The 22,970-nt window shown below is 38.9% G+C and overlaps 3 protein-coding genes across 3 annotated transcripts; all 3 read left to right on the forward strand.

Annotated features, from left to right (window-relative positions):
• The first annotated feature begins 1,362 nt into the window (after nucleotides 1-1,362).
• LOC144656931 (sex-determining region Y protein-like) lies at nucleotides 1,363-5,330 on the forward strand. The gene has a single exon (XM_078517189.1). The coding sequence runs from the start codon at nucleotides 1,664-1,666 to the stop codon at nucleotides 2,390-2,392; it is 729 nt and encodes a 242-aa protein (XP_078373315.1). The 5' UTR covers nucleotides 1,363-1,663; the 3' UTR covers nucleotides 2,393-5,330.
• A 1,339-nt stretch (nucleotides 5,331-6,669) lies between these two features.
• Nucleotides 6,670-17,408, forward strand: LOC144658489 (dimethyladenosine transferase 1, mitochondrial-like). The gene is made up of 7 exons (XM_078518907.1): nucleotides 6,670-10,093; nucleotides 11,359-11,507; nucleotides 11,898-12,009; nucleotides 13,110-13,261; nucleotides 13,830-13,949; nucleotides 15,153-15,280; nucleotides 16,132-17,408. The coding sequence occupies exons 1-7, from the start codon at nucleotides 9,967-9,969 to the stop codon at nucleotides 16,385-16,387; spliced, it is 1,044 nt and encodes a 347-aa protein (XP_078375033.1). The 5' UTR covers nucleotides 6,670-9,966; the 3' UTR covers nucleotides 16,388-17,408.
• Nucleotides 17,409-17,789: 381 nt separating this feature from the next.
• On the forward strand, nucleotides 17,790-21,530 carry LOC144657431 (metabotropic glutamate receptor 7-like). Its single transcript, XM_078517776.1, has 2 exons — nucleotides 17,790-18,735; nucleotides 19,958-21,530. The coding sequence occupies exons 1-2, from the start codon at nucleotides 17,790-17,792 to the stop codon at nucleotides 20,770-20,772; spliced, it is 1,761 nt and encodes a 586-aa protein (XP_078373902.1). The 3' UTR covers nucleotides 20,773-21,530.
• The last annotated feature ends 1,440 nt before the right edge of the window (nucleotides 21,531-22,970 follow it).

Consider the following 22,970-nt stretch of genomic DNA (forward strand, 5'->3'; position numbering starts at 1 on the left):
TATCTTGCGACTATAACATGGAGCAGTTATTAAAATCTTGTGCAATTGCCTCTTAATTTCTCAGAAGAAATAAATTAAAAGCAAAATAAACAAAAGTGCGGTTTATTCTCTCTTTATAATTATTGCTCAAATCCTTGGCGAATTGCAGCCAATTAAAAAATAGTTAGCGCAGAGAAAAAGAAAATCACAAAGACAAACTCTTCCTCTTTGGCCTTGCGAAAAAAACTTTGTTGATCGACCTTCATAATGTGGCCTTTTTTTACGACCGTCTGTGCTTCTAAAGTCGTTTGTGACATGACCTGTTTGTGTACAGAAGGAACACAGAGCGAAATTTCTGTTTTGTTTGTTAGTTTACACTGCGACGAAAAAGAAATGAACACTTCTTTCTTGACTGCAAAGTAATGCAAATGAGACGAGAAGCGTTTTTCATAACCGGGTCACAATTTCACGTCGAATTCAGCTTTGTCATTCGCGGCTAAGCAAAGCCTGAAAAGGCAAGAGTCACGTGGCGTTATTGTAATAAAACGCGTTTCAAATAAAACGGCGCTATGAGAAACCGAATAGCGGGTTATGTACAAAGTAAAACTGCTAATCTTTTGTGTTTTCGGCATTTTTTGAAGTCCTTTTATATGACAACCTGGCTTTACAAAAGCGATATCGTGTCGGCTTATAGCACTTGTCGGCCTTTTGAGAAGTAAGCAGTGCTGGCAGGTTGCAAAATAGGTTCACAACGTAATCCGCAAATTCTTCCCACGGCTTGAGTCAAAATTTAGTCTTCATTTATTTCTGACCCTTCGAAATGTTGTCATGTGATTTGACAAATCGGTAAATAGAGGCCAGCTTTCAAACACAGAACAGTCTGTTAATACTGTAACAAGTCGGAAAATATGATCGGCAGATTTGTAATATATGTTTAACGACGGTTTATCTCAAGAGATCCCGCGCCGAAAATAGAGCAGAAATCTGAAGTTTACCTTTCCGAAATTAAACAAAATGTTGTTTAAAGCCTTTACGATGGTCTAATAACACAAACGGTTAGAATTATCGCTTTCTTTTTTGCTCGCGATGTTTGGTTTTCTTTGACAAAAGTTGTTAACAGCGCGCGTTCCGAGATGAAAAATGCTAATTTCCAAACATATTAAACTTGTACCGATTTATGTTCACAGTGCGATTCAGAGATTTGTAAACAAAGCACACAATGAGTTCAGTTTTACAGAAGAAGTCTATAAAAATATCAATCACGCCTTGCAAAAGGGTATTTGTTTGTTTACATTGGGACAGTAAGGCCCTCGTTTCTCTGTATTGAAATTAACTTGTCCTGAAAGACAAAGAATGTATCGCCAATAAAACCGGCAATAACAAAACAGTTAGTTTATTCAAAGAGCTTTAATTACTTTGTGTGGGAGGATTTATGGACTATATCAAGCAATATTGTATCTTTTGAGGTACAGATAATTAACACGTGCATATCGGGCCCTATATTTAGTGTTTTACTATCACAGAACTGCGCGGCTCATTCTTAATTGTTCAAACGTAACAATTCGCGAGTGCGCACTGAACGCGGAGGGATTTGACCGGCTAATGATTGGAGGTGTCGGACAGTTAGGCTGGTTTGAATAGGACAACAGGTCACGACCACAGTTGCAACTGCGGCGTCCACAAGATGAACACCAACGATTCAAGTTCCTCAACAGAGACGTCAAAGACATCAGAGAAAATTAAGAGGCCATTAAACGCCTTCATTCTTTGGTCCAAGAAGAGGAGAAGGGTGATCGCGAACGAAAACCCACAAATGCACAACTTTGATATCAGCAGAAAACTCGGTTTGGAGTGGCAGAAGTTGTCCGAGGAGGAGAAAGCGAACTACTTTGAGGAGGCCAAGCGTTTGAAGGAAGAACACAAACAACTTTATCCTGATTACAAATACCAACCGAGAAAACGTGATAAAACAAACAAACGGAACAAGCTTCTGCATGGGACGCCATTCCAGTTTAGTTTCTACCCGCACGACACAGCAGGGTTTTTCGATAGCAGATACCACTACCCCGTGACTGACTCAAGACCGTCATTCCCTACAGACACCCTGCTACCTCACACCGAACCCGCAGTAAGCAACGAAGACATCGCGGCACACAGCTCTCACGCTAAACCAACACACACGGATCACAGTCCTCACAGTGTCATTTACCAGAGTTTCCGCCCTCAGTCATGCGATGGTTTTGTACCTTACAGAAGCCTGGAAGCCCCGTACATGCCTCTGCGGCCCAATTTCGATTTCTCGCATCTCAACTGGTACGGTTCTTCTTCGGCGCCGGGCCGCATCGCCCCTGTACCATACTGTAGTCGGATGTACCCGTGGCACGCTGCGAGACAAACCGATTTCCACTCATGACACTGAACAGCGCGCTGTCTTAATCTTTCGTAACTTAGGCGAGCTTACCGCAGAAAGAGACATATCAAGGTATAGTAGAGAAATAGGGACATGTTATTCCATAATACAAGAGATAAAAAGCAAGACGCTATTAAATTTATTGCTGATCAAAACAACATTGAAATTGTTAGTTTAATTGGTGAAGACACTTCTAAAGTACTTTGTGATTACTTAAATTTGACTTTATGGGTAGCTTAACGTCTTAAGTAGACGCAAAAACGAAATCGTTAAAGTAATCGCTAAACGGAAGTCATTTTTTTGGTTATAATTATTTTTTAACGTTTTTGTAAAGTACAGGAACTAAGATGGAACAAAGTACTTTACATTTCGTGGAACGTTGTTAGCAAACACATCAACGTGTACAGTTTTAGATTCATGAGCTTGTTGTTCAGCGCTTTAGAAACATTGAACTGGCGAAGTAAAAAAGGCAAGAAAACTAAAGTACACAACGTCCTTATTGGAAAACCGAAAAGTTATTTTATTATGATCAATCATTTATTTAATGAGAAGTCAATCTCACTGACTTATTGAAGCAATGATGTAGTGTTGTAAAAATAACGGAAGTCAGATTCTTTCCGAACCAACAACAAACCGACGAGAAACACTATCTTTGCACGGAACTTTAATGTCCAAAGTTTTACGTGGTCGGCTCAGATGAGCATCAGTAACTTGTTTAACAGTGTAAATTTTGTGTGAAGAAAGCGGCATTTCATTGAACCCAAGTGTTAAAACACGTGGCAGTTAAGAAGTAATACTTCAGTATTTGGCCAGCATGCAAAAGTTGCGCAAATGTTCAGCGCACCCGCTTGTTGTCCGACGGCGACTGACACCAACAAAAAAGGAAACAAAATCGCGTTGAGCTGGTTTGCTTCGAAGCCAGCTCAAAAGTATCCATTTAAATTTTTGCTTTATATGGGAAACCAGGTTCAACCGGTCGGCACGCTAAAGAGTTTTTGGTTTCATTAAATCGCTTTACAGCTCCAGAGTCAACAAACTACAAACACATTCTGACATGCTAAATAAAACACGATTCAGGGTCGATGTTCTGTTTCTAACAGTAGGTACTATAATAAGCCGCATTGTCTTAACCTCTATAAAGAGATAAAAGCCTGTTCGCTAGCTCATGCTATTTCTGAAAAGCTGGACAATAATCTCCAATGAAGGTCAAAATAAATGGAAAACCACGAGAAGTTAAGAGCTGTGCGACGAGCGCTAACGCACATTGCGTTTTATTTGTATACGAAGTTTCAAGTAATGATTTTTTTACGTTTACTTTCGTGTATCTGTAAGAAGAAAGTACAGTTTCTGTAGATTTATAAGTCCTTTAACTATTTTGTTTCACAATTCGGAGTATTACTATATCGTAGGATAAAGTTAATAAATATTTTAGGTGTAAAATAAAGGAAAACTGGGTTTTATGTTTACACTAGCTACGATCCCAACGCATTGCCCTTCAGAATGGACAATAAAGAGAAGATTATTAAATCTATAAACCAGAGTATTTTTTTTCGTCAGAAATACATCTCCATTTTTCTTAGTTTTAAAATAAGTTAAGGCAACGCTTTAACGTTCGTTTTGCCAGATAACTACAGATAAAAGCGAACAATGCTGGAAGACGGGTTACAGGTTCTAAAAGACCGAGAACTGAGAAAAGGTGAAAAGTATTTTCTCCTATTTTGTGCTTTGCCTGGCATAAGTGATACCTTGAAAATATAATAATAATTCAGTAAAGGCTTTTGCTAAAAACAATTATCACTTCTTATGTCGTATCGCTTTTCACTATCAGTTCAATAACTTGAGAATAAGATTTGTTCTGATTTATTTTTCGCCATTTACAATATTTTTCTTTTTCGTTTGAATAGAAGAAAAGACTGACCGAAAAAAAATTCAGTTTAGGCTGAGCGAATGCTCTTGACTACTTGCATATTATGAAATTAATGAATACCTTACGGTATCACTTAAGATCATTCCTACAAAATAGCTACTTGTTTTTTAATCTTTAGACCTTCCTAGACAAAGTTTAGATGTTTATTAGTTAACCGGAGGGAGTTTTTCCCTTGGTTTTGATTGTGCAAATAGTTAAACACTCCATAAAGAAATTGGTAACGACTTAACCGTTTTACAAATGCAAAGTCATTGTTTACCTTTCGTCCCGCGGAGAAACGTCCAGAAAAATTATACAGATCAGGTAATCCTTCTCATATCTTTTCCTTTGTAGCTCCGTTACGAATTGAAGAATGGTGAATGTATGTATTTCAAAGAAAATATATTCGATTACTGATTTTGTGTTTGATTTTATTAATGTCTTTTTTCTTTATTGCAAGACCCAATGCATAGTATCTAGTATTATACGATTTGCTGAATACCTGTTGTCGCTTCACGCCCTTTTTGTAAGAAAACAGTGTTCGTATGTTATAAACGGGAACACAGAACTTTTATTTCAAAACACAGAATAGTTTGTCTCTTTTGTTGTCTGTTAGCGGCCTTCTCTATTTAGTCGAACGAGAATGTTTAGCAATTAAGGCTTTTTTTCATCTGGTAAAGCACTATTCTCTGTGTAGAAAGACACCTAAACTGTCCTATCTTGTCGTTTGACGGAGCCCGCACGAGTTGTCTCACCGGTCCAGCTGCAAGGCGGCTGTTTAAACTTTTAATTTAATTTTTAATAAAGAGTTTGGAATTGAAAGTCGAGGAGTGCGGGAACATAGTAATGTCAACGTCTCTTCGAGGCATGTGTTGATATTGAAGGTGGGGGCGAACGGAGGTTCTATTATAGAGAGATTGAAACAACTGCGAAAGTTGCTTAAGCGAGATTTGAAGAAGAGATCTAGCCGAAGTGTTTGTAAATAATTGTTTTTGCCAGCTGCAAAGCGGTGTTAAGCTGAAAAATAAAACTGACCAAGGAGCTGGATTACTTCGATGCGGTTTTGCGGCATTAAATGTAAACACTTATCATTCTGTATGATTTTTTTTTAAAGTAAAACATTTTTCCAGATCAAAATTTTGTCAGTATCTGGCCTTAACCCAAATTGTTCTCCCTTTAGAGAAAGAGAGATCTAATTCGGCGTGAATAAAGATTTATTGTTCATTCATAATTCGTTTTTTATGATGAAGATTAACGCCTTCAATGAACATTTTGAGCTCTTGTTTTTGTTCTATGCCGCCTATACCTTGAAAAATCCCTCACATTTCGTCTGCTTTTGAGAATTTAGCCTAGTTGTTCATTTACTTTTAAAAGCTGTTCCCCCAGAACAAGAATTAACCAAGAAAAGGCAATCTTATATGAATTTTTATTAACACCCATATGCTAACCATGAGGTTGTTTGTGAATGGTTCATTCTAAAGCTATTGAATTATCATGAAATAAATGTCATATCTTTGTGTGATTCAATGTAAAAGGGAAACATGCGCTAGCATTAAGACGAATAGCGACAAATAACAATTTACTTTGTTGTGTTGCACAATCTAATGATTCGTCGACCCGTCCGTATTAACGCCAAATTCCTTGTTTTGAATATCAAGAGAAAATCCTGTACTCCCCGAAATGCGTTCATGGCGTTTCTAACTGATCACTGCAAAGTTTTCCCTTATTGGTGAACGGCTCTGCGAATTTCTCTCTTCGCAATTCTCTTGTTCAGCACTACATTGGCATAAATGCTGAAATCGTTTACAGATTTTGTAAAATCAATAGAGGCCATGACGTAAATACTTAACTTAAAACGAGTTAATTTTGGAATGGAAAAGTGACTGTTTTATATGAATATATCGTATTTTTTTACAACACAAGAATATCAGGGGACTTTGTAACATAGCTAGCGAATCGAATTGGGGCTTTCTGTGGTTTCGTTGCGGAGATTACACTGTTAGTTTTGTTAGCACCGTACGGATGATTCTGTCCAAATAAAAACTTGCCAAAGAATTGAGCCTCAAATCATGCATATTCAGGTGCCGTGAATTTACTAGCCGCATTTCCTTTCATAAGATAGCAGATAAACCAGCTTTATCTCGAGTGGACTTAGACTTCAAGAGCCTTTTTGTCCCGATAAACTGTACAAACGATGGGAAGGGGAAATTGGACAGCCTTGTCAGTTCGACGCAGGAACTAGCTCATATCCTTTACAAACAACAATTTAAATTGCGTTCTTCTTTTCATAGTCCTTTTTTCTTTAATTTGGCACGAAAGACTGCAGGATATTTATGAGAGACATTTGTGGACTGCAGGATTTTGAGAGACTTGTGGACTGCAGGATATTTTGAGAGACATTTGTCTTGTTACTATAACCCTAGAAATTAATTTTGAACATATTGCCCTCTTGAAGTGTGGCATTGCAGGTCTTAATTACAACTACAACTAGCTCGTTTTTTAAATTGTTGCTTTCGATATAGAAACTTGTTGAGGAGAGCTGTTACATTTTTGGACCTGCCGAGAGTTGAACTTTTGCGACACTTGGTCGACTTCGGTTGCTGCCCAATATAAGCTTCATTTTGTACTAGTTTGTCGTGAAGTGATTAAAAAAGGTTAATTTCTATCACCAGGAACACGATTTGTTGTTGTTCAAATTGTACCACTTTTTTTTTGTTGCGTGCCATTTTGGTGAGGTTTTTAATTGCGAAATAAATGCACACACGACGTCTATTGTCAGCTCTGTGAAGCAGTTTACAAACACAGCTCCCATATAGACTGGAAAATCCGACCACCAGTTTATTAAACGTTTCTGAATATCCTTAAATAAATAGCTGAAGTTTGGGTAGCCTGCCTAGTAATAAATCCGTTTCCTGTCAAATGCATGCAACATGGACTTTCAGTTTTCATTACGATATACGTTCCCCTTAAAATTTAGACAAGAATCACCCAATAAGCGAATTAATATTAAGCGCAGCATAATTAACACGAAATTTTTTTTATGTTTCTTGTGACATTTAAACATTTAGAATCTTTGATTTCCTAATCACTTTCAAGTTATCGGTTTGTTTGCCGTATCTAGCCCCTCGGCCAACTAGATTTGTCACATTTGGCCCAAATCAAGCATTGTAACCTTACATCGAAGCACCACTATACCGGTCGATTATCGACTAACTGCAAAATACCTCTTGATTTTGAGAAAATAAAAGCGGCCATTAGCGATTATAATAACAACCCCGCTTCTTTGTTTCCAAAGTTTATTTCCCCACGAAAGCCCAAAGGTAAATAAGTGGCTATGAAGGCACGGGTGTGACGGAAATATCAACGTTGATACGAACGCTAACTTTAAGTAAGTAGAAAGGTCGGCACGCTGCAAAACATTTTTGGCAGCTAATATCACGCTTTTTAAATCTTCAAAGCAATAAAGATGTACTTTCATTGCTTTATTCAGGGCGTCAAGACTTGATTGTTAAAGGTGCCGAAGTTATTTTCATTGAAGAATGAACACAAAATAACAAGGCGAAGACAAGGCGTCTCGCCAGTGCAAATGATATGTCAACAAAAGCGATTTGAGGCCGACAAATTAATAGACGACAAAGTCGATTACAGTGGGCTAGCAAACGAGCGAGAGCAATGCGAAACATTTTCTGTGGCTAAGAAAATTGTTTGAAAATTACTTAGCTGATTTTTGACGAATGTGTAAAATGGGAGGCTGCATTTTTAGCCGAACAAGGCTTTCTCGCCGATTCTGTATTTCCAAGGTGAGCAAACAGAGTATGGCATACAGCTGCCTACAAGGCAAACACAATATTCTCATTGACCTATAACTGAAGTTTCACGCAATTAAAAAGATTAGCGCATAGAATATACAGCAGTACCCATGATGGGCATAAGGCGATAATTAAGCCATTGAAATGCCTTCCCGTGGGATTGGATCTCCAAACGAGTTTCCACACAATGTGGCCGGAAATTAAAATCTCCCGCGAGTAAACGAACGCTGATTCACATGTCAAAATACACTTGGCTCTTCTGTGATTTGCCTCCCTGTTAGACTATTTTCTTATGATGGGAAATACAGTTGACGAGCGTAAGTATTGATGCTTGGCAGCTAACGAGAAGAGCCGTTTTATTAACGGGTACAGTAGGCGGAACTGTGACACCTGTCCATCCGATCCCTCACAAGAACATTGTTTCGTTTGATTGGCATTCCAGGTTCATATAGTTAAAGAGTTCTCTACACGAAACAAGTTACGCTTGCTGTTTTTGTTCCAACGCCAGGATTATCGACTTGTGATATTCTGATGTTTCTGTCTCCCTAGACCTTGTTTTGGATTCGAATTGTAAGGCTTCTTGAAAACTGAGGACACAAACCTCTTGATTTTGGATCTATTGAAAGTTTCTTATACGACCATGTGCGACTTCTTAACAAAAATCGAGGTCTTTGACATCCACACCATTGTCTCTCTTTGGGACGTCTGCATGTGCCGACCACATATTTACAGCCACCCTAAACTGTAAACAGCAAATGCATTAAACGACTGCTTTCTTTGAAATTCAATGATTTAATACCCGTTTTAGAAAAACATAGCCACGAGACATCTTTAACTCGACTAATTCTAACAAAAAGAGCTTGAGTTTTTATATATATAATAACATATATTGCTTAGTGACGCTCAGTCATTATTTTACTTGATAATCTTGTCTCTGCCGGCGAATAATGGACTCCTTTATGACGTTTGTGAACAATATGCGAACAAATGACTTCATCAATATGGGAATTAAGTGTAGGATCCTCTCCTTTCAGAATGGGAGATCTTCAGTTTCTGAACGGTTTACTATTCCGTTCAACGAAGAGATAAATACTATTTTTGATTCAACTGGACAGCCTCAATTACTGCATTATGGGTGAAAATCTTCTATATGGAAATAAAAATTGTAATAGTTTCTTCCTAGCTGGAACTAATTTTCCACTTAGCTTTTCAGCTAAATTTTTCCGGATGTTCGACTATCGCAGACTAAACTAGTATAGTAAAACGAGCGAAGTTTTGTTTCTATAAAACTGAAAAGTTTACTTGGGACATCGATCTTTTAAAGTTTACATATTTTTTAAGCGCTCGTGTTTATTCTCCCGCCCTGTAGTCAGACGCACTGGGCCCAGTTCCCGCTAAAACAGCTCGCTTATAAACGTTCTTAAATTGTTGTAATCCTTTACAAGCCAAAAGTCAAGAAAGTCACTGAAAAGTTAAGCTTTGTACGTCGTATAGAAAAATTTTGCATAGAAAATTTAATGATTGTTATCCACCTAGTTTAGTCGGCCCTTTTCAATACTGCTTTTTTATAACGCTATGTTTTTTAAAGTCTTTGTACATTTTCGTTTCAAAACTCTTTCAAAGTTCGAGGCGAAGAACCGAAGACTGCGCTTGATCGCTCGACATTGGACTGGGGACGAATCTAGTGTCAGCGGATGTTCAGCGGCATTACCCGCGAGGACTAAAAATCAAGATGGCGGACGAAACAACACGAGAAGTGTATTGTGAAGTAACATTTTTAACAGCACACTTAATACCGTTTTGTCTGCTTCGTATCTTAGCTTGAGTACTACGGACTTCTTAGAGGAAACTGTTGTTTCATAATGTCCGCTAATCCACTTCCTCTTCGCCTTCCTCCAATGCCGAAGGTTGCAGACCTTCTTCGCGTGTATGGACTGGCCGCAAAGAAGCAACTTAGTCAAAACTTTATTCTTGATCTTAACATTACAGGTAGGGAGACTGGTAAATAGGTTTGTTAATAAAAGTAAGAGCGAGAAAAAAGTTTTATTCCGCAGTTGGTAAATTTTAAAATAAAAATCATGGGCCGGAAATCAACACTTGGTTAGAAGAAGAGAAGAAATCGTTAAAATTTACACTGGGCCAGAGATATGAAATGTAAAAAAATATTACAAGATTAAACGTATAAGCTTACATGTAAGCTGATGCAAGTAAATGCTATGCACGAATAGAAGCAAGGCATTGAACTGATTGAAGACATTAAAATGAAGTTCTCAGAATTCAATGTCAGTGGATTTTCAGGCCAGTGTATCCTAATGTATTTAACAGTAAAAAGGGGAGCAGGTTAATAAAATAGCATGCCAAAGTGGCATGCTATTTTATTAATCTGCTCCCCTTTCACAGTCAATGAGGTCACTCAGCATGGGTCGTCACAAAGTGTGAGGCAGCTGGGTGTAAAAGCCATTCTGGTTAGCCTAAATAGCACTTCGGTTAGCCTACAGTTAGCCTAAGTAGCTTGTGGTAAGCCTTTTTATTGGGAGTAGGGATTTCTGCCTAACATGCTATGCTGCCTCACCTTGCATGCCATGCTGCCTTGACTTGCATGCCTTGCATGCCTAGCTTCCTGGCATACTTGCAAGACTACTCAGCATGGGGTGGATGACAATCCTTTATAAAATATGTATCTCACAGAATTTTAGCAAAATGTTTAGAGTCTAGCCATCTCAAATTTTTTGTGACACCTAGCCGGAGTCTCAATTTTTTTTGAAAAGCCCCGAATGTCTAGGCCTTGGGCTCGAGAAGGGGGTGGGTTTTAACCTCACCCCTACTCCCTTAGGGCGCATTTTCTCCTATCTCCAATTCTCTCCTGAGTACAACCTTTAGATTAGATGGCGCTTGTTTCGTTCGAATTCGCTCGCTAAATACCATTGCAGGCTAGGAAATGTTTTGGTGGGGTACTCAGCTCTGCTGGGGACATAATTTTCCCCCATTCTGCAACCCCATCTCAAACTAAAAGGCCAAAATTGGAAACCCATCACAAACCTTGAAAGTCAAAAACGGGATCCTATTCAGTGGCACATACCCAGCGCAATAAGGTATTTAAGGTGCAGGGTGTAGTACTTCCCTCCCAAAGGTAAATCTGTGTTACAAACATAACCTAGTTTCTAATATTACATGTAGGTTTCTAATATTATGATAGCTGCATGTACAGTTGGTGTAGTTGTTTTTTTTCCTTTTACTATTCTTTTGATATACAGACAAGATTGCAAAAGTGGCAGATGTGTTTGATTGTCATGTGTGTGAGGTGGGAGCCGGCCCGGGCTCACTAACAAGATCTCTGTTGCATGCTGGATCCAAGCATGTTGCTGCGGTGGAAATTGACAGAAGATTTCTTCCATCATTAGAGGTACTTTGTATCATTATTTTTGGCCTGTCTTTGTTGCATTCCTTCCTAATTAATGTATCAATTTTATAAGAATGCGACAAATAAGATGTTGACAGTTACTAGGACAAGGGCTGGCTCTGTTGAAGCTGGGTTAAATGTTAAATTTTATTTTGAAGAGGGAGACAGAGAATTAAGGATGTATGCTTGGGGATGTGACCATATTGATAAACTATTTAGAACAAAGTGGCTTACGGCATGCATGTACAAACAGCAGTCCAGGAGATATCACATGACTAGGCACTGTAGACAGTAACTTATAAATAAAATACAAAAAGGAAGCTATAACAAGAGTTATCTATTTGAATCAACTTATGATTTAATTTTCATGTTATTCCATGTGCCTCAAATTAGGTGCTTGAAAGTGCCAGCAGAGGAAGACTGAGTATACATCATGCTGATATCATGAAGTTTTACATACCGGATGCTTTTCCAAGAGCTGATGCTGTGAAGTGGGAATCAAATGGTACATAATTCTTGAGATATTTGTAAACTCTCCTTTTTAAAATCGAATGATTGCATAATTTCTTATAGTTAGTTCTGATAATGCCCAATTCCCCCTATGAGACACGCCTGCAGGTAATGATGGCAACACTGAATAAAATTACCTTAATTCCATGCCAGTAAGACACTACCTCTCTGGAACCTCTATTTTCATTCGCCCGCTGTAAACACTACCTCTATTGTTATTCAGGGCTAGGGGCATTGTTGTCACCTGTTATCTATTGTTTTAAGAACCAATGAATTAACTCGTTTCCAGAGGTAGTGGGTGACCCTTCCATGCAGGTGTGCCTCAGAGTGGGAATTGGGCATTGGATGTTTAAAACTTTTCTTATAACTAACCTGTTAAAAAAGGTATTGATAATATACTGTGGGTGGACGATTTTGATCACACATGTATGTTGAAAAATAATGTTTGATATAATTTATTTACCCCAACCATTTTGAAACACTTAAGTCCTTGGGATAACAGTGTCTGAGTTAAAGTAACTGGTATTTTGAGCCAATCTGAGCTCAAGGGCTAACATGTTTGTGTATGTGTGGAATTATTTAATAAAGGTTGAAATGTTTTGAGGGCATGAAAGGAGTGGAATAAGAGAGGACTAGGTAATGCTCTTTCCTCCCTCCCCTCCCAAAAAAAGGATGCCCATGGGTTATTCTTGTAGCTATCTAAATTTATTATATAACTGCATAGGAAGAACGAGAAAATGGTACAATGGTAAATATCACAATTGTCATTTGACCATCAACTCACAGAGTTTCCATGCAGCTCAGTGACCAAAGTAAATCAATATAGTGGGCTCCCGCCGAAATTCGAATGAGTGTTGGGACCAACGGACAACATAAAATTCGAATTGGAAAATGGTGGAAATCCGTCAACTCGAGTAGGTTATAAAGAAAGAACATTGCGGAGATGACTTCTCCCACGCGCCACGAGCACGATGAACAAGAATCAATCTCCGTGCAATGTATTATCCTCTATTTACACCACACTGTAGACCTTTAACTTTAATGAACTATCTTGCCCTTACCTTTATGTAATCTTTGCTGCATTTTATTCTGCAGACATTCCAGGTGTGCGCATGGTGGGGAATCTCCCCTTCAATGTATCAATTCCTCTCCTTCTGCAGTGGCTGGAAGCGATTCCCCAGAGAGCAGGGCCATTTACTTTTGGTAGGACACCTATGGCGCTGGTGTTCCAGAAGGAAGTAGCTGATGTAAGTGAATGTGCACACACTATTTTGTAGTGGAAGTAGGTTAAGTGAGTACCTTGTAAACCTGTTACCCTTCTGGAGCCTGTTTCTCGAAAGGTTCTGAAATGTTTTTGCATCTGGAAACCATAGTAAAATCACAAACCTTACTTATTTACATATTTTTAATATGAGCAGAGGTTCCCTCCATACAAAGTTTCAAGCCTATACACTTCTCCGTTTTTAAGATACAGAATAGAATAATAGAAAAGAAACTTTAAAACTTTATAACAGATAACTTAAGATGGCTTTGCAGGCCCAAAAAGTTTCTCGGGCTTTCAAGAAACAGGCCCTAGGAAATTGTCAAAGTGGTGTAACAATTTGCTGGTTTACAATTTTACATCTGGGTGGAGAGTAGAACTCTGCCTTCAAGTGTCCAGAGTAAAGGTCTTGTACAAGAATGGTACCGCAGTACATGGGAAGGCATTAGTCTACCATCGGCCTACATGCACGGTTGTACCTTGCCTGGTACTGTATTGTACACGTTGTACCTTGCCACGTTGTAAAAAGTTGTAGTTTTTTTTTTCACCTGTAGAATATGCAAGCACCCCCTGGGGATAAGGAATGTACACGGCTTTCTATCATGACACAATACCTGTGCGAAGTGAACAAGAAATATTTGTTACCAAGAAAAGTATTTGTTCCCGAACCAAAGGTACGGAAACACAGTAAAAGGGTAGTAAAAAATGCTTCTATTTGAATGTCTGCTTTGTTGGGAGCTTCACGTTACGCTCAACTGCGTCCACATGTATCCATTGATCTAGCCGTACTTCCAGAACTAATTGTCTCTTTTTTTTAATAATAGCTAAACTAAAACATCTCAAGCTAACATGTACACATGCCCGAAGCGTTCATCCTGAAAAAAATTGAGCCCGCGCTGCTGGTAATTTTTTATGTCTTTGAGGTTGCTACACAACGTGTTTTGAATGCTCGTTTTGTTTTGCGTTTAAATGGCTCGTGGTCAACAGCTGCGGTTGTAAAAAGGCAGTCAACGAATCCAAGAAAGTCATACTTTCGACCTGAACAGCAACCAAAAAGTTATCAGAAAGTTACTCGTCTTTATGAAAACTAGCCACATAAGGTAGCTGTAAGGGACGGACCATTTTTTTCTTGGAGGGGGGGGGGGGGGAGAAATTTTCTTCTACAATTTTTTTTTTTTTTTTTTTTTTTTTTTTTTTTTATTTTTTTTTTCCAAAATTTTTTTATTTCTCCCCCCCCCCAAAAAAAATAATTGCAAGCCTTGCTTCGATTCTTACTTGCTAATGTATAAACCAAATTATGAGTGGATCTTAGTTTGCGTATGACTTGTCGACGTTTGTGCTATTAGGCAGTTTTTGAAGCAAGTAAAAAACGGTCTTTATCGCCCTTAAGTGTTTGAATCACAATATATAAACAGTTTTCTATATCTTTCGCAAAATAAAGCTTATTAACATTATCGCACACAAAAAGATGTGACGTGATCGTCTCTCAAAAGGAATTGAACAAGAAAACTATTTAATTAGCGATTAAAAAAAACAAGCATGTCAAAATGAGTGTGACCGCAAATTTTTATGCACATGTTGCGTATCAAGAATGTGGAAACATTTTCAAATTCTTCAAATCATGCGTGCTATCAGAGTATTTTCCCTTTTTAAAAATGTTTCACGGAGCACATAAAACATCCAATCATAAATTTCCAACTTAGCAGTTATAGTTATTCTCATCCGCTTTGTCGTTTCTGTAAATATGTATTTTTTTGTTACTGGTCTTCTAAGTGGTGAACGTTTTATTTCATGTATGACTGAAAGTTGGTTTTTTTTTTTTTTTGGTTTTAGAAAAATTAATATCACCAAATATCTATCTTTTCATTTCTTTTCAGGTTGATGCTATGTTGCTGCGCTTTGTGCCAAGAATTAGCCCGCTTATCGATGCTCCGTTTCTCGTTGTGGAGCAAGTAGTAAAAGCAAATTTCTCAGAGAGACGAAAAACCATTCGAAATTCATTACGGTAAATCAGCGTACGCATAACATAAATCATATTTATATCACGCATTTGTGGTGAGCTCACCTGTTGTGCGAGATCTCGTCCCTTGAGCCCGCTCTTTTGGTCAGCAACATGAACACGGATTGTGGTCAAGTCAGCTGTGAAAGTCTGCAATTCACGGACTTCCGGTCGTTTATGCTCACGTCTGATTGGCTGGCAATTGAAATGGAGCACTCTGCGCATGCTCAAATTATTGGACTTGGCCAGAGCCCGCGTTCTTGGTGCTGATCACTGAAGAGATTGTTGTTGTACGCGACTCTTATCGTTATGTCCTGGCTTCGACTCACGGTCTTTCCTGGGTCCGCGGGTTGGTCCTTCCTTCCATGAGCCTTCTATAACAGCAGTGTACTTGCTAAGACTTGTCGCACAAATTCTTGGTAATTGCAGCTGTTTCTACGTTACCCAGAATTGTAAATGTAAAATGTAAATTACTGATAAGATTGGAGAGAGACTTCACTGCGTGGTGTAAAGGCAGGTTTTCGTTGATGTACAGGCGTAGACGAGTTCGTAATTTCCAGTTAAACAGGTAGCTCATTTTCAAATCTCTGTTATTTACTCAATTCAAAGTACGATAATCGTTGAACGTTTTACCGTTATCGGCGAAGAGAGCAGTAAGTCCACATACGCGCGATTAAGTGGCTCCTCCTAATCAGTGCTCCTTTTGCCGATCTTTGCAGCGCACTCGTGCCAGCACCAATCCGTGTTTGACATGAGCAAACGGAGAACTTTTCTACAATCCAATTCTTTCACGGTGCGCACATATTCAAACAACTACTGAAATTCCTGACCGTTGTTTTATTGTTAACATTCCACAGAAACCTGTTTCCCAGAAAACCGGAGTTATTGGAGGAGCTTTTGGAAAGGACTGGGGTGGACCCGACTATCCGTCCTCATGAAGTCGGCTTTAAAGACTATAGCAAGATCTGTCAATCATTCATTGAAATGTCACGTGAACACGACTTGTCTGTCACGCCTCTAAGAGTGCGTAAGCCTCTTGCTATAGCAACGGCGAGGGACAAAGAGAAGGATGGTTACACTGATAACCTTCGAATAAATCAAAATAAAGACTAATTCAAGTCTAGTGCCCAGGCGCTCCGTGAACCGATGACGCCACAAATATGGCGTCATTGGACGGCCACAATGAGTGGTACTCGCGCTTGCCAGAAAGAGGACGCCTGCGAACTAAACGTCTATATTCTACAAACGTTTTTAGAGTTCGGACGATTGCTTGTGCCACCCAAGATGGACACCGTGACCTGCTTGCCTTGGGTGACGAGAAGCTCGTACGTGCACGTGTCTGGTATGACGAAGGCGCGCTAAATTTTAAAACGACTTAACTTACGAGGAATAAAGTGAAGGGATATCAGCCAATAGGAATCATCAATCAGAATGAGACTGGACAGTGGCACTACCCTCCGTGATACTTCTTAACAAAGTCAGTCTTGTTCAACTGGGGATTATTTTCATAACTAAACATATCTTGTTTTTAATTTGGGTTACTGAAAATCTAGACGAGGCAAGTGCCTCGTTAGCCGCGCCGCAGGGAAACTATTACGTCTGGGACGCAGGCTAGTGCCTCGTCTTGCCTCTTGCTTGTTACGGCCCCCTCCAAAATGGACTACATTTATCTTATTGGCATGTTGCCATTTTCTGCTGTGATACCTCGATGTTTTGTTGTAATACAGACGTGTTTTATGCCACTTTGTCGAAACATGTTTTATCAGGTAACAAGAAACACAATAATACAATGGTATATACTTAGTGTTGGACTGATTGTCTGCGTACTCCTGTCTTTAAAAGTGCCTTTCCGTGACATGGCACGCTTTACTTCAAGACCAGAGGCAACACAGCCACCACAATGGCATTTACTTTTCTTCGCAAGGAAGAAAATTCGAGCTTTGATGTGAGATTCGCAATTTGTCGTGTCATAAGAAAACGAGCGAAAATAAACTACAGCTGAAACTACTGCCCGAGTAAACCTGTGTTATATATCTTGTGTAGGAGTAGCATATTACATATTGCGAATTGTAAAATTTTCTTCCTTATTAGGCTATTAATCTCTTTTAAGTTTCCTTGGAATTAAGATACTTTGCTTTTGCACACCGCAAAAAAACAAAAAACGATTTCATTCGCCGTGTCCTTTTCTGAACAGTACAGTAACTGTTTCTTGATGAGCTGTCGTTGCCAACTTCTCTTGTCGTAAAAGAACGGGGAGAATAGACCATTTTCGTATTCTCGGTATTAACTGGAATAGCTTGAATTAGGTAATGGGGGGGAATATTTTTAAAAAAGGTTTTTTTTTTTTAAAATTCCAAAAAAAGGATTGGGGCGAAGGAAAAATGCTTATGGGAAGGAAACAATAGCACCAAACCGCGGTACCTGCTGTTCGGAATCTTTCCAAAATCAATTTGCATGCCAAGTTGTTTTATTGGTTGAATTTTTAAATATTCTTTGTGCACTTATTTATTAATGAATGTTTACTTATGAAAGCCGCAAAAGTGCAGCAATTTTGACTGTTTGCTACAATTCGGAAACCTCCCAAAACAAAAAGAAACAAAATGGTTCACACGTAACCATGAAAAGACGCTGGCCGGTATTATTAGTTGTTATCACTTCTTTTGTTACGTTTTGGTCCCAAATTTACGTTTTGGGGAGCGAAAGTCAATATTTTCCTTATCAGTCGGAAGCGTTTTCGCCTCCGAAGAGAGATATCGCATTTGGCGCTCTATTGCCGCTACACTTCAAAGACGAATTTGGGAGATGTGGATCTCCGAGACACCAGGAAGGATTTCTGTGGCTGAACGCACTAAAGTATGCAGTGAATGAAGTTAATACAAAGTGGAACAGGCAGCTTTATAATGCCTCCCTGACGCTGAAAGTCCGCGATACCTGTAATGATGGGCAAATAGCATTAGAGCAAGCTCTTGATCTTGCTAACAGATATAGCAAAAAAGCGGAGATATCCTCGACAGAGCGAGACACTGTTAGAGACGATTTCAAACCTGTTTTAGGCGTGATATCTGCTTCTCAGAATAAGGACGCTTCGACTCTGTTAGGCCTGTTTAAGGTGCCGCAAATAATCTTCGGAAGAGAAGGAACGGTGCCAGAGATTTCGAATGGCATTTTACAGTCCGTATCGGTTGGATTTTACAAGGCTCGGGCGCTTGCAGATCTCATCAAGTATTTTACTTGGAGTGCGGTATCGGTGATATATTCCTCCAACAATCAAGATGATTACGAAACATTTTTGCGAATATCGAACATCGAAAAGCTGTGTATTGCTGTTACTGTTCACCTTAGTTCCAGGGAAATGGACTCTGCTCGGTTTGAACGCGCGCTGAAGAAACTGTTGACCGAGCCGCAATCCACTGCGGTTGTTCTCTTTACAGGCGATGCAGAAACGAAAGAATTACTACAATGTAAGTTCACAGTTGAATTTCGCTAGAAAATTTTTTTGGGTGTTAGTGGGAGATCTAAAGTTACACTGAGAAGGAAAACAAATGAGTAAAAATCTTATGATGTCTATTTGCATAAGCCATCCTTAGCAAAATTCCAGTAACCAAGATGGTCTAAGACCGGGGGGGGGGGGGGCTCCAAAAGGACGGGGATCCTCGTCGGAATTTTTGAAAGCCACTCCTAAAAGAGACCATCTTGGTGTATTTAGCTATTTTATTGACCCCTAGAAATGTTTCTTCACTATTTGTGAAAGAGAACTTATTTTATATATTTCTTCGAATGCGAAGCCCTAACCGAGCCCTAGACTTGGCTAAAAATTTGTACATAGTTTCTTTACATTTTCCCCAGAGTACCGTAGAGAGAAGGACGTAAAGTATGAAATTTATACCCCTAAGCGAGACGACTAGCATCCCCGTCACTCTCATTATGCAAAAGTCCAGCCACCCCCAAGATGGGTCTAAGATTAACCATTAGCTGGTACCTGGCAGATTTTCAAATCATTACAATTACAAATTTCTCTTCAAAAACGATTGAGGATATTACAGCAATACAGAAAATTCCAGTAATTTAGTGAATATTAAGAAAGCATACCTGAACTTCGAAGATTATAGTGTTACCAATCACACTTATTTTTCGACGCAGAGGTTAACATCAATCTGATGCGTATTTACCAAACTTGTGGGTGAACAGCAAAATATATTAACCTCATCACTGAGTAAACAACCAGTAAAAGGCAAATATGCCAACAGCGCATAACTAAATGAGGAAAAATTGCGCGGGATTTGAACATTTGGGTAAAAATTGACTGAAGGAAAGACTAGCTCGTGCAAAGATGACCGATAATAGCACTCCTAAATGCTCACCAATCTTTGGTGAATGTTTAAAACTCCTAATTGGGCTCAACTCGATAAAAAGTTATGCTTGGTTTATACAACCATGAGAAGATAAATTATTTCCCCAGATGTCGAAACTCCAAGCTTTTCATGTTTTCATTCTATTCTTACAGCTTATTTGAAAATCTAACCCTTCTAAAAATTTTTTTTTTTTTTTTTTTTTTTTTTATTTTTTTTTTTTTTATCTTGCAAATGGTTTTTGTCATAAAACGTTTAAGTCCTTTCCGTACATACAATAGTCTTTTGTTTACGGTTACTAAAAATCTGAGTTTCCTTTGATTCTGCTTTGCAGCCGTCAAAAACAAAAACAATGTTCCTCAGTTCACGTGGATTCTAGCAAACCAACAGAACCTAAACTGTCTTCACAGCAATCCTGTACATGACACACTAGTTCTCGACTCTCAATTTCCATTCATGGAGGGATTCAGGAATTATTTCGACAACAAAGACGTCATTGTTGGATTTAACAATATCGTTGAAACGCCTGGTGGTCAAAACAGCTATCCAAACATTGGAACGTTTGACTCGCCGTCTGAGCGAAGAAAAGAAGAAATCCAAGCGTCTATGAACAGTGTTTATCTGCTTGCACATGCGTACGAGAAAGCGGCTCAAACCCGCGCGAACCAACTTGACCGAGCAGTCTTTTCTAGAAGCCTGGGGCACGTGCTTGACGTGTTGTACAGCCAGAACTGGAAGTTGTTCTCCGGTCAGCGGCGTATGAAGGAAAACATGTTTTCTTTGATTCATTTGCAGTCAAATGGATCTGTCAACAGCCTTGTCAGTGTAGGCACTTGGGACAGCTCATGGTATATTAATCATCATGCATTAAAATGGAGCAATCAGACAGCGCCAAAGTCTTTTTGTGGCGCCCAATGCTCTCCGGGTCACATCCGCGTTTTAAAGGACGACTGCAAGTGTTGCTGGTCCTGTTCGGCCTGCCATTACAATCAAATTGTTAAAGATGATTTCACGTGCGCCGATTGTTTGAGAGGTTACTGGCCCAATGAAGATTTTACAAAGTGCGAGTTTCAATTGCGAAGAACTTTGTTCGACTGTACCTTAGCTGTTTTAGCTGTAGTGCTTGTTTTCTCTTTCATGGTTCTTTAGCTCTTTCGGTTTCAAGCTGAAAAGGTTTTAATTCTCTTAGCTGATTGCCATCATTTTTATGTCAGTTCAAAGGTGGCGAATGGTCCTTCAAATTTCACGGGATCCACCGTCTCGATGTTTACGCGACGCCTTCGAGGAGTCTTAGGAGACGGCTGCACGCAGGCTAACGGAGTCTTGATTTCTTTTAGATCTGCAAAGCTAAAAAAGTCTCGGGCTCGCAGAAAAGAAAGTTATAGTCTCCTAGCAAAGTTGGGCTGTCCATCAAGAGAATGTCCCTCTTATTGATGCTTTTCTTTATCCACTCGCCTGCCTCTTTGGTATTATATTGGTTATAGTAAGGTGAAGATAGAGATTATCACTCAGGGTTAATATTTACCCTTCTTTATAGGAATTACGGGATTCGTTTCAGAAGAAAAAAAGAAACTAGAAAAAAAAACTGTTATGTCACTGGTCATAGACGTACAGGATTCATTGAATCTCATAAAATGTTTTTTGAACTGAATTTACTGACTTTACTTATGGTGGCGGATAATCGTTCTATATTAAATTTTTGTAGCTGTTTTCAAAGAAAATAGATTGTTAGCTATGGGCCTTTAGTGGCCCGGGATTTATAACTGGTGCAATGACTGATGTAATTCAAGAAGCTGACCATCAGCCGAGTCACATCTACTATAAACATACAGTGTATGTGTAAAGAAAATGTAGAATTTTTATGTTGGCGTGCAAACTGTCAAATGAATATGGATTATAATAATGTTGTAATAGAGCAGTTCATGAGTGACAAGCAGACTCGGCCAACACAAAGGACACAGACATCCAGGAACCAACAAACGAAGAAAACATGAGCCGGAGAGCGGGGAAAACGGCGCGAGCGAGTACGATGGTGGAGCGATGGCGGGAAAGGGCGCGAGAAGCCAACACAAGCGAGCAAGCAAAACCAAAGCAAACGCATAACCACACTCAAGTGAAAACCGCTCTACGACCTAATACAAATGTAGTTATCATTTGCGGCGTTTTATTTTTCATTCTATTAATAAAAAAAGGAATATATTTGTTCAATTCATTCATGCCTTATCCGAGGTGAACTAAAGTACAGCGACAATGAAGTTTCTGCCTAACGCATTACTGGGTGAGGGGCCGGGGTTGTTGTACAAATACATCTTAACTCTGTGGTTCGTCGTCTACAGTCCGATGTTTTTATTTATATATTCCGCAGCAGCCAGAACTTGAAGTGCTCCGAAAACATAAAGAACCTACGAACAGGAAAAAATTAAATTTAATCAAGAAAGAAAATTCATAATTTCAACAAAGGAGAGGTAGAGGCCTAATACGAAGTACAGTCAACTCCCTCTATAACGGACATCTTCGGGACCACCATTTGGTGTCCGTTATACAGGAAGTCCGTTGTAGCGAGAGTTATTTTCAGTACTAATTCTTATTCGCCGGGACTTTAACTCCTTTCCGTGATAACGGGGTGTCCGTTATAACGAAGTGTCTGCAAGGGGAGAGTTAATTGTAGTTTGTGGCGTTATTTTTTGAACCTTCCGAAAATCCCAATGATTCCTCTGCTGTGCCTCGTTGACTTTTCGCTTGTAGAATACTCGGGCTCGTAGTCTAATTGTTAAATAGTATAAGGTCTAGCTCACTACCAAAAACTTACTTTGTTTATCTATCCCTTTTTGAAGTATTTTTAGGGCTTATAGGTTCTTTTCAGTCAATAGCAAAAACTTAAGGACTTGTTGGTTAAGTGCATGTAAACAAGGTCCGAATACAGTGTAAACGTACAAGAGAGTTTACCAGTTTAAGAGAATTAACTAGTTTAAGGTCCGTATATAGTGTAAAACGTACAAGAGAATTTACCAGTTTCAAAAAAAAAAATACTCATTACCGTAACGTGAACTTTAAATGCCTCATTGTGGTAATTAAGCATTAGAATAACAAATTTCTCTCATAATCTTATGAAAAAAGTCATTTATTTTAGTTTCAAAACAATATAACTTTAACAACACGTGCCCTGAACAGGTACCTGGCAAAATTCATTCTTCAATAGCAAATAAGGAGTGCCTTTTATATATGTACACAAATGAATTAAAGTTCATTCAAATCATATCTCTTCTTTTAAATTTATCTTGAGCTTTACTGGCTCAAAGAATAGAGGTCTAAATTCAACTGGGCTCTGAGTTAAAGCTATTTCAGTA

This window comes from Oculina patagonica, chromosome 6, assembly GCF_052425735.1.
Source record: "Oculina patagonica isolate OP01 chromosome 6, crgOcupat, whole genome shotgun sequence".
In the NCBI taxonomy this organism is placed as follows: domain Eukaryota; kingdom Metazoa; phylum Cnidaria; class Anthozoa; order Scleractinia; family Oculinidae; genus Oculina; species Oculina patagonica.